The 12,254-nt window shown below is 32.6% G+C and overlaps 1 protein-coding gene and 1 long non-coding RNA gene across 2 annotated transcripts; both read left to right on the forward strand.

Moving 5' to 3' along the window:
* Positions 1–1,949: 1,949 nt before the first annotated feature.
* Positions 1,950–5,648, forward strand: LOC127096485 (uncharacterized). Its single transcript, XR_007792717.1, has 2 exons — positions 1,950–2,587; positions 5,380–5,648. It is a non-coding gene; the product is annotated as an uncharacterized LOC127096485 (long non-coding RNA).
* A 2,359-nt stretch (positions 5,649–8,007) lies between these two features.
* LOC127091424 (protein TONNEAU 1a) lies at positions 8,008–11,476 on the forward strand. The gene is made up of 8 exons (XM_051030058.1): positions 8,008–8,188; positions 8,278–8,410; positions 8,731–8,819; positions 8,935–9,054; positions 10,300–10,433; positions 10,864–10,889; positions 10,966–11,122; positions 11,265–11,476. Exons 1-8 carry the CDS (start codon positions 8,102–8,104, stop codon positions 11,314–11,316), a joined length of 798 nt encoding a protein of 265 aa, XP_050886015.1. The 5' UTR covers positions 8,008–8,101; the 3' UTR covers positions 11,317–11,476.
* The last annotated feature ends 778 nt before the right edge of the window (positions 11,477–12,254 follow it).

Raw genomic sequence — 12,254 nt, forward strand, 5'->3', positions numbered from 1 at the left:
TCATGAGAGATATGGATGATGCTCTAAGATGGAAGAAATAATTAGTATGTGCTCGCCAAGGATTCGCATCCTCGTGCCTACGTATTCCCACTGTGCAATGAGAAAGTCAGAGCTCCGTAGTTCGTGGAACTAATGCGGAACAAGGACAATAAGAAATTGACAAGGAAAGATATATTTGATAAGAAGTGATGAAAAGTATAACTGCCCCAAAAGACAATGGTGACATAGGAACCCATAAAGGTAAATGAACTTTGAACCAAAGAGTAAACAAGCATATTGGTCGAAAATAAAAGGAATTAAATGTTTGACATCAAGACAAACATCTTTTGGTTCACAAGGTAGGCACTGGTTATTTATCCTAAAAGGATATGTATGGGACCCAAAGGAATATGATGTTTGGTCCAAGGAAACAATATATCACTGTAGGGGAACAAACAATCTGAAACCAAAAGAAAATGATATATTGAATCCATGAAGGAATAAAATCTGAACCGAAGAGTAAACAAACATATTGGTCAAAAATAAAGGAATGAAATGTTTGTCGACGAGACAGACAACTCTTGGTTCAAAGGTGGGTATTGGTTATTGGCCCAAGAAAGTACACATGGAATCCAAAGGGATAAGGTATTTGGTTCCGCAGAGGGGACAATATAAAACTGATGAGGGATAGTAATGATAGATGTAGAAGACTTGGTAGTCATTGGATATGAACCACAATAAAGTCTATGATTAAAGGTGAATACGATGAGCAACTGAGTCATTTACTTCGTGCCCAAAGATATTCATAATGAGTTAAGGAATTCTCCACTCTCACTCCTTCTTTAATACTTAGGGCTCATGGCATGTGATTCTCATCATAACTTTCAAGTTGCCGAGGAAGACTCTCCTTGTTGCTCCTTATGATAAAGACTTGCCAATCATTTGATTCGAATTACACTAAGTATATGAACAAAAGTGAATACCTTGAGCAACCGGGTTATTCATCATGTACCCAAGGATAGGAATGCTCAATTCTCATCATTTTTTGTTACTTAAGGCTCATGGCATGTAACTCTTATCATGAATAACAAGTGTTAATGAAGGTTTTGATTGTTGCAATGTTGCTTGTGAAGAGATACTTGACAATCATTTGATTTAAATTGTGCTAAAGTCTATGAATAAAGGTGAATAAGATGAGTAATTGAGTCATTTGTCCCGTACCCAAATATATTTATAATGAGTTAAGGAATTCTCCATTCTCACTCCTTATATATTGCTTAAGGCTCATGTCACATAACTTGAATCATGGTTGACAAGTGTTGACCTTTGTTGTGCTTGAGAAGTAGTCCACTCCGTCTGCAATATGAAGATCTTGTACCGATTTGAAGTCTTTAACTCTTGATCTTGGATCTTGAGGTCTTGAGCTCTTGAGATCCAATACAATCAAGTCATCAAAGGTCTTTTGATCACTTGAATAGGCTTGAGAAATTACGCACAATGCAAAGGATTTGGTTGATCAAAGTGACATTTGATCAACACAACCAATAAAAATGGAAATGATCAGAATCAAGTACATAACATACCTAAAGATTAATCAATTGATCAAATGATTTTACAAGTCATAAACTAGGGGAACATGGCAAGCTCATGGTTAGAAAACCAATTCAAACAATTAATCCTAAGAGTTGGATCAAAATTCTAACAGAGCACTAATGGATTAAAATTCAATTAAATTCTACAAAACAACACTAAAGTCTAATTAATATTTTAATTATTTTCAAAAATGATAATTAACTAAACTAAAATATCTTTCTATGGTCTTGGTTATGCATGTTTTTTCTCAAAATTTAGAAGTAAAAATAACAAATATCAAAAAGAAGTCAACAAGAAAAACTAGAAATAGAAAAAGGAAAAAACATAAAAGCACATGTTAGGGGTGTTGCGCCTGGTAGGGGGTGTCAGTAGATAACTTGTGTGGGCCAAACGTCAAGCCCAAAGCCAAAACAATGAAATAAGGATAAGGGGGTGAGAACATGTATAATGGGTGCAGAAAGCACATGTTGGGTTAAGTTTGCAAGGCCCAACCGAGATTTCATGGAAGAATCAAAATGCTATCAGCGAACAACATTGCAAGGACAGTCAAAACCAATTTCAAAATCCCTATTGCACGAGCTTGTGGCCTTCAGCTGATCACCATAATCGCACCTTCGACCTTCAGCCTTCAATCGAACCTTCAAACGCTCCCTCAACCCTCAGTCAAACTCCCTGAATCATCTATTTCAAACGCAATTGCGATAATCACTTCTCAAAATTGTGCTTCAAGACGCCATGGAAACCTTCGATCGCACTCAAAATTGCTTCCTGCAAACGCAATTGTGAATTGCATCGTATTCACTTCGAATTCAACGGCCGTGGAATCATATTGAAGCTCAGGCACGACGGAATCCAACGTTTAGGTCGATCTCGATAATCGATTTTGAATCGCATACTTGATATGAAAGATGGAGTAAAGTTTATTCATGAGTGAATTGCATCAATAATTTAAGTGAGTTTTGCAGATCATGTACCAAAATCTGGCGCAGTTTCGACGACGTTACCGGCTTCGCAGGTAACGCTCTTCTACTATACTCCGTTCTTTTTCTCCTTCTTCACTAGCTTGTAGGAAATCGCTGTTGTTGCTCTATGTTGTTGTGATGTTCTTGTTGTTGTTTCGTTCTTCTTCTGCGTGAGTTGAATTATTGTTCTTGCTTGCGTGTGAGCAGAGAGAGAGAGAGTTTGGGAGATGTAGAGAGTTTCGGCTCATATTGTTTCAAAGCTTTATTGTGAAGCTTCGAGCAACAATGAAGAAAGAGAGATCTTTGGGATGAGGGAGAAGAGAGTGATGAGAGTGAAAGTTTTTGTGTGATTGAGGTTAGGAGTTAGTTATATGAGGTTTGGATTTAATTGAGGCTTGGGTTGAGGTTAAGAGTTAGTTATATGAGGTTTGGAGTTAGTTGGATTAAACTCATTGAGTTAACTGCAAAATCAGTTAGTTGAGTGTCAGTTATGTCTTTCTGTTAGGGCAAATTTTGTTAAGTTATTATAGGTATGAATGGTTGAATGAAAAAATGTGTTTTTGCAAGCCCAAAGTGAGCTCAATGGAAGCATTTAGATTATGGCTGCCAAGTTCAAAGCAAGATGTCCTTTTTGGTTTTTGATTCAAGCCATGTATCAAGTGATGCAATGTAATAGTCACTAGGGTTGACTCATGTGGTATGCTTGTAAAGAAGTAGGTTCATGGATGATTATGTGCCATGGTTATAAATGAAATATCTCTTATGATTATTATGTAAACATGCTTATTTAATGGAAAAAACCTAAATTGTGATTTCAATTCAAACCTATGATTCAAAGTTCAAATCAACTTTCACCTCTTTGTTGGACCAAATGTATGCAACTTGTTATGAAAGTTATATCAAATGGCCTAATGACAACATATTCAATGCCTTCATTCCACATAAATCACTTTAATTCAAATGGACCAAAACATGATTATATGGATCAAACTTCACGCCATGGTCTAGAGCAATTCAATGGTAATTGTCAATTAAGATAAAAATGTCATGTGTTAGGCTTAGAGATTCCCATCTTGATTGTTGACTTTGGTCAACTGGTTGACCAAAAAGTCAATTTGGGTAAAAACATGTCATGCGGTGATGAATCTAAAAATGCAATGCAATGTATGAATGACAACTTGCAATGGGACATAAACCATGAACAATGAGTGTATGAACCTCAATCCAAATCAAATAAATGCAATGACTAAGAATCAAAGTGGATGAATCAATGCATTACAAACTTAAGCCCATGAATGCACCCTAAGTAAAGAACCAATGGACTATGACTATGAATGCAAACAAGAGCAATCTTGGATGAAACAAAGCATTAAGTCAAAATGATCATCAAACAAAGGTCAAGCAATCAAACCATAATGACCAACTGGTCAAAATCCACGAATGAGGGCCTTACAAGATCAACCCCATTGACAAAAGTTAAACAACCAAAAGTAGGGTTTCATGGCTCAACAAGGGGCAAAAGGTGAATAACCATTATGAGCATCCTCAATTAGGGTTTCGAGCCAAATCACAAGATCAAGGTAAAAGTTACCCAATCCAAGGTCACAAACCAAAAGGTCCACAAATGACATGAATCTATGATTAAGGTTAATCACAAGATTATCATGGTTACCAAATGTTAACATCTTCAATTAAGGTTTCAAGCCAAATCACAAGATCCACAAACCAAACTATATGGACAAGAACCATCAATGATATGAACTAAGAAAATCAAGCCAATGATGAAGTTAAGGTTTTAACCATCCAAAACAAAAGGATGCCTACAACCAAGAATTAAGGTTATGCACCAGCAATACCAGGATGCAATCTCCAAGGCTTTGAGCCTTAAGGTTTAAAACTTTAATCCAAATGAATGCAATCTCCAAGGCTTTGAGCCTCAGGAAAAACCCTAAATTTGGTTAGGTGTAAACAACCACAAACATTTGAGTTTAGGAAGATGTTTGCAAATGTTAATATGAATGGATAATACATATGTTACTAGCATGAATGTGAGTAGATGAATCACAATCTAAAAGCCAGATGAAAAATGAAAAAAAGAGGGCAAATTTGGGGTATGATAGAGCCCAAAACCCATGAAGTTTAGCATGAAGCCCAATACCCAAGTCACTTAAACATCTTTCCAATTCACACAAGTCAATATGGAAAACAAAACCCTGAGTTAATGATTAATAAACTTGGTGAAAGTGCCTTGTGATACATATCTCACATATAATATGTATTAAGTTATGAAGTGAAAATTATATAATTGGTGAAAAATTTGTTGGTGTTCCTCATCCCAATACCATTAATGGTGATGAGGATAACATCTCATGCTTTAAGGTTATCATCATCACGTCTTAATCTGTTAAGTATCTCGACCTGTAATATGTTCATGGGATTAAGAAAAAGAATTAAGAAAATGAAGTTTATTTTCAATCAACCTCTTTAATGCTTTGTTATCCAGCAGAAGCTTGTCTATTCTTTGTACATTATTGTTTACTTTGAAAGATATCATTCAGATTTGCAACTATCTTAAGTTATGAGTGGAATGACATGAAAAATAATAATTTGATTGACAATCATTGTGGTTTGCTTTCTTCATTGCAAAATGAGTCTATTCAACTTAACAAAGTTATATGTTTTAAAGGCTTGTTGCATATGTTTAAATGCTATCAAAGAGCATACATTGTCCTCTTTTGCATTGGAAAAATTGTTGTACATAAATATGCATTCTTATAATGGCTTCACAAGGTGCACAATGCAGAATATGATGATTTTGAGTTATAAATTATGCAATTTGCTGCAGCTTAATCCAAAAGAAGAAGATGTTGAAAAGTCTGCATTGTCTCTGTTCAAAGTTTTATCAATTTTTTACATATGCAATTGAGAAATATTATATCAAACCTCATAATAGATAGTTTCTTTTTCTAATTGATTTGTACATATAAGAGTTCCAAAAAAGTTTGGTTAAAATTGAAAGTGTGGTTGGTCATGTTTATCATATTGGATTGTAGTTGAAAGGTGTTGTTGTGAAACTACTTTGACTTTTGATAAAATGTCATTAATGTTTATATAGTTTTTTCATGCTGCTTAAATTGTCATCTTGAGTATCAGGCCCATGTTGAAACTTAATGGGTTTTGGACCCATAAATTTATTTAAAGAATTTTAATTAGTTAATTTATAAAAAATCATAATTAAAAAGTATAAATTTATTTTGTAAAATAATAAAAAACATTTAAAATTAGATTAAACCAATAAACATTACCACGTTATTAATATTTTTCCATCATAATCATCAGTGATAAGTAGAAATTTTTATCCAAATAATCAATTTTTTCAAATAAATATCCAAAATAACCTACTTTCCCACTTATTTTCCAAAATAATCCACTTTCAAACATTAAAACAAAGGAGACGTCAATCCAATTGGCGTCTGTGTACAACACATAAGAGCATACGCCAATCTAATTGGCGACATTGTACAAATACGTAGAAGAAAGATTTTTTATTTGAAAGTGTGTTAGTTTGGGAAATAGGTGAAAAAGTAGGTTATTTTGGATATTTATTTGAAAAAATAGGTTATTTAGATAAAAATTTCTGATACATATGCAAAAGTGGAGGAAGATCAACGAAATAAAAAAACTATTTTTAAAATAGGGGGACAAAATGTTAAAATTTATCAAACTACAGAGATCAAAAATACATTTAAGTCAAACATATAGTTACAAGGGATATAATAATAAATAAGTAAGTATATATAATAAATTACAAAATTATCTTTAATGTTTAACAACTTTTTAATATAAGATAAAAATAGAATATAAATCATAAAATTAATTAATAATTTAAAGAGATTAATTACTATACACTTTCAGTGTAAAAAGTTTTACACCGTCGGGTCATCACCATCACCCATATTACTTTATAGATTTTTAAAATAAAAGTCAAACTTCTTATAATATTCAACGTCTATAATTAAGTGATGGTGTAAAACCCTTTTACACTGACAATGTATTACAATTAATCTCTAATTTAAAATATTTGAAATCATCTATATTTATTAACAATTAAATTAACTTCAATAAAATATATTTATAAATATCTATCATCAAATACGAAATAAATAAATATGAAGAGCGAAAATTACTAAAAAATTCTAAAAGACAACAATTGTACAATAAAAAATATAATAAAATAATAAATAATTATAGCATTACTTTTAATAATTATTTTTAGAATATTTTAACCACATAAAAATAAAGTAAAAAAATATTGATATGAAAATGACTAAGTTTTATGAATTAAGTAAAAGATACACTAAAATAATTACAAACTTGTCTCACCTAACCTAACTTTAAATTATGTAAAAATAATATAATTAAAAATAATAGAGAGTTTCTCTCTGTTAAATAGTCAAGAGACTAACAATAAATAGGAGAGTTCATAACCAAACCAACTCAATAGAAAAACGCAAATCAAATCAAATCAAACCGAAATCGCAAAAAACCGTATTTGGTTCGGATGCGTTTGGACCATTTTTAACAAAACCGCACAGTTTAGTTTGGTTTGCGGTTTGTATTTTTCAAACCGAACTAAACCAAACCAAACCGCATTATGTTACAACCCAAACCTCAATTATCGCACATCCAACCCAAAACTCAAATTTAGTATGCATTAACCTTACAATTAAAAACATTTTTCTCTTATTCACACTTAGGTTTCAATTTCAACCTTTTTAAATCTTTTTTAATAGTATCGCACATTCTTTTCATCTTTTTTACTATGTACGTTTTGCCTTTATACTATAATATTTCATCTCTTATGTTCTTTCTTTTTTATTTTTGATGTTACTATTTTCTCTTACAATTACATTTTTATCGCACCTTTCTTCTCAATCCCACATCTTTTATGTTCTTTTTTCCATCTTCTCTAATCTCTCATCTCATGTTTTTCATGTTTTATTATAATGTCTTTGATATTATTTTATGCTACTGTTTTATATATGTTTTTTATTCCACTTTTGTCTAATCTAATTTTTTGTATATTAAATGCGAAGTTTTTGTCTAAGATAAGTTTTGATGTTATTTAATAATGTATGAATGACTAAACACAAAGTTATGTTGTTCTCTATAGGTGTATGTATGACTCAATAAAAATATTATAAAAAACCGAACAAATCAAACCAATTGAACCAATCCAAACCATATTGATTTGATTTAGTTTTATTTTTAAAAATCAACTGAACCACATACTTTTTTCTCTTGCGGTTCAGATGATTTTTATGGTCAAAACCGCTCATACTCGCACCCTGACAATAAATATAGTCTAAAAAAGAGAGTAATAAAAGAGTTAGTTAAAAAGAAAAAAAAAGAGTAACACTTTATTAAAAAGTAATAGTAATAATAATAAATAAAAAAATATAAATAACATAAAAATGGAATAAATAATAATTGGGATTTGGCGCAATAGAAGAGAAAAAGAAGAAGAAGAAGAGAGCTAAGAGTTTGGAAACTGGAAATTGAAAGCAATGGACGATTACACGAGAGAGATGATGGACCTCAAAACCCTCGTCACTCGCACTCTCGAGAAGAAAGGCGTTCTCGCTAGGATCCGAGTATTTTTCTTCTCTCTTTTCATTTTTAGGGTTTTCTTATTTAGATCCAATTTTCAATTTTTAGGGTTCTTCAATTCTTGTTGTTTCAGGCTGAATTAAGAGCTAGTGTCTTTGAAGCTATTGAAGAAGAAGATCGTGTCATTGAAAAGGATCAAGCTCTGCCTCCTGCATTGTTAGGTAGCTGTAACGATCGTGCTAAACAGCTTCACGCTTCTCCTTCTGGTAACCCCTTTTGTTTTCCCTTTTTTATTCTTAATTCACCATTTTCATACTCATTTTGTGTTTATATGCTCTATGATAATGTTATTTTTGCTTAATTGCTTGAATTCAGTTATTTATTACTATATATTCCTATACATTTGTTGTATCGGATCCGACCCCCTGCATTTTGATTCGTGAATTCTATTCTGCCGAATTATGAGTTATGGGGATTTGTGTTTGGAGATGGTCATGTTTTTGTAATGCTCGATTTTGATCTAGTGTGAAATGTGCTTCATTACTTACTATTATTAATTCTTTTTTGGTATTCTTCAACCATGCAGGTAGACTTCTTACTGCACTGGTATGTGAATACCTTGACTGGGCACAACTCACTCACTCGCTAAAAGTTTATCTTCCAGAATGTAATTTGGTAATCAATCGATTTTGTATTTTATCGTTGTATTTATTATCTTGTTGGTTTTTTTCTTTTCTTTTTCTTTCTGTTATTATGTTGCTTTTGACTTGACATACTTTCTTTCTTGCAGGAGAAAGATTTTTGGAAGTCTGAGTTGAAAGAATTTAGTAGCAAAAATGGATATGATCTTAATAGAAATGGAGACAGCCCTGTGCTCTTGGATGTGCTTGAAGGATTCTTGAAATTTGAGGTTTTTCATTTAGTTGCACTCATCACGCCACTCTTTAATTCTTTGTTACCGTGCCGGTTCTTATCTGAGCTTTCTAGGTTGTACTGCATTGTGCTTATGATGGGTTTTGGATTGTTTAGTAATGGAATCAATGTTGCATATACTGCAGTTTTATTTTGTTTGTTGGGGGTAGAAACTATAGTAGAAAAGATGGTGAAAAATAGACTTGGCCTATGTTTGGAATTCTGAAAAATTATGGCACCACCCTACGGTTTTTAAAACCTAACAATTGTAGCTTTAGAAAAATCATGGTGGGAAGCTCTTAAACATGAGGTGGCAGTGGATGACTTTGCTTTCAAACACACACTTAGGTGGTTTGGGCATGTAAAGAGAAGACTTGAAGATTCTGTGGTAAGGAGAGTAGACCAGATGGAGAAGAGTTAAACAACTAGAGGTAGAGGAAGACCTAGAAAAACTATAAGAGAAATTATTAAGAAAGATCTCCTGATTAACGATTTGGATAGAATGAGGAAATTGATCCATGTAGCCAACCCCACTTACTGGGATAAGGCTTGGTAGTTGTTGTTGTTGGTATGATCGAACTTAAGCAAAACATTTTTGTTGGCATTCCAAGCTAGAAAGTATTTGCCTTGTTTAATGTTATAGTTTTGAACCGTTCTCCTTGCACCTTTGTCTCGTGTTGCATGTAGTGTGATAACTCAAGTTGGGCTAGCTTGAAATCCTATTACAATCGGAATCATGTCAAAATGCAGTAGGATCCATAGGTTGGGTTAATTATGATTTTTAGTATCGTAGAGGTGAAGTGTTGTAATTTGAGACTATGAAACTTTATATTAGGAGATATAGGAAGGAAAATAATTAACTGTGGTTAAGATTGGGGAGGCAGCGATATAAAGAACAGGATGAAGTGATATATTTTGTAAATCTGAAAAATGTTGAAATTTTAAAGTATAGATGACATGTTTAAGGCTTTCTTGATTGAATGACCCATACACTACAACCTAATTTTCTGGTGATTTAGGGATCCTTGACTGAGTTGTACTGAATGTTTATACACACCCCACGTGACACAAAACTATATAAAAAGACAAATAAGAATTCAGTTGTTTGCTTAGAACTATACATGAGTTGCTACTTTCTGTTGATGGTAGTACTTTCTGATAAATAAATGATTTGAAACCACAATTATTAGAATTGTTGCAAATGTATACTGACTATTGATTGATTGCATGGTGAATATGATAGAACTTATCCCAAGCAAGGGCTAGTGGTAGGAGGTTCACTACTTCAGAAACTGAGCCTTTGCCAAACTCAGAATCACGGAACACACGAAGGCATTCTTCATCTTCTGTGGCTGGTGGTTTACCTCCACTAGGAAGGTACATAACTGTATTTAGTATCATTTGTTTAAGCTTAAAAATGTTTTTGAAGTTGTATAAAATAATAATATCTGTTATTTAGATACATTACGTAAAACAGAAGCTATTTTTTGTTTTATTTTTATTGTCGAAGATACTTTGTATAGTTTAAGAAGTAGTTTATAGTTTTTATTTTTTTGATGCTACTCTGTAGCTTTTCAAAATAACCAGAAATTCTATTGTTTATCATGCTATGATTTTTTTTAGAAACTTAAAAGCACTTTTTTCTTAGAAAGTGTTTTTTTTTTCATGATAATTATTGTTACAAGAGTGTTCTATTTCTCTGCAAGTTGGTCATATATTACTTGTTATTTAAATTTTTTATTTGTGCTATTACAACTCTATCTTTCTCAGTAGAAAATTTTCAAGTAACCCATTTGTTTTGTTGCAGGGCTGTTCCCTCATCTCAAGCATCTGGTGGGTATTTTTTGTGATTAGCTTTATAGTAATTTATGCTTGGAGATTTCCTTTAATTTACACTCTAAGCATTCAGATAGAAGAGGAGGATCCTCCGGGTCTGCATACAGGAAGGATGAGTACAATTGGCGATATGACAATGAAGAACTTCCCGAAGATGTAATTCAAGCATCAAATGCTTTGGAAAATCTTCAATTGGACAGAAAAGCTAGGAATCTAACATCATCTTGGCGGTTCGTTTTGATTCATTTCTGATGTCATTCTTTAGCCTCTACTCATAAAACATTCATATTTTTATCACCATCTCAGTAGTTGGTTTAGCTGGAATTCAAAGCATTAACAATAATCTTTTTCTGATTGTCGTTGATGTTTCAGACACGCTGCTGATGAAACCAGCGAGGACGATGGCAGGTCTGACCATGCTTAGGGACAAATATTGCCTATATTGTATAACCATATTCTGTCCCTGTATTTTATTGTGTATTCTGAATTTTCTTCCTTTGGTGATGATTTAATGAGCCCAATTTTATGTAAGACTATATCATGATATGGTTTAGCGTTTTAAGTGAGCTTTTTCCTCTCAAAAATCCCTTTTGGTTCTATCTGCTGATTTATCTTAGTGTTGATAATGTTAGCCCGTGTTTGCCGAAGAAATAAGCACCCAATTGAGTGTCATATGATATTTTGTTCAGCATCTAGTAAAAAATGTTTTGCAAGTGAAAGCTTAAACAAAGAGCAACCATGCTTTCCAGGTTCTTTGGTTCTGTAGTATTGCTTTGAGTGACAGTACTAGGATATTTTTGTTGAAGATGTTAGAACATGTGGGCACTTAGTCTTTCCAATGCGGGTATACAGATTTGAGATATAACTAAGAGCAAGGAGTTTGGCGGCAGCAGGCTCGTGAATGCTGTCATTGCTTTATTGTTTCGGGATTTCTTATCCCACTCTATAGGGTGGAAAAACATCCTATGGAAAATTTAAAATGCCTTTTAGATTCTAGAGGTGTATCTTTGGATGCATATTTGTTTTAAGTTAATGTTACAATTGATATGCAGATGCATCTTTGAAATATTTAAAACTACATCCGATGCATTCCATTGAGGCACACCAATATATTTTGTAAACATGAATTTGAAGATCCATTTCTGAAATATTTTAAAACACATTCCATGCATCCCTATCTCAAAGGTTTATTTTAAACATTTATTGATCCGGAGATGCATCAATGTTTAAGGTTTACAAATATGTATCACCGTTTAAGGTTTATAGATATGCATCACCGTAAAACAATGCACTTTAAGTTAATTTTATGATTGATTAGATGAAAATGATTTATAAATGTTAAGTTGTTATGTGATGAGTATT

Source organism: Lathyrus oleraceus, chromosome 6 (assembly GCF_024323335.1).
Source record: "Lathyrus oleraceus cultivar Zhongwan6 chromosome 6, CAAS_Psat_ZW6_1.0, whole genome shotgun sequence".
In the NCBI taxonomy this organism is placed as follows: domain Eukaryota; kingdom Viridiplantae; phylum Streptophyta; class Magnoliopsida; order Fabales; family Fabaceae; genus Lathyrus; species Lathyrus oleraceus.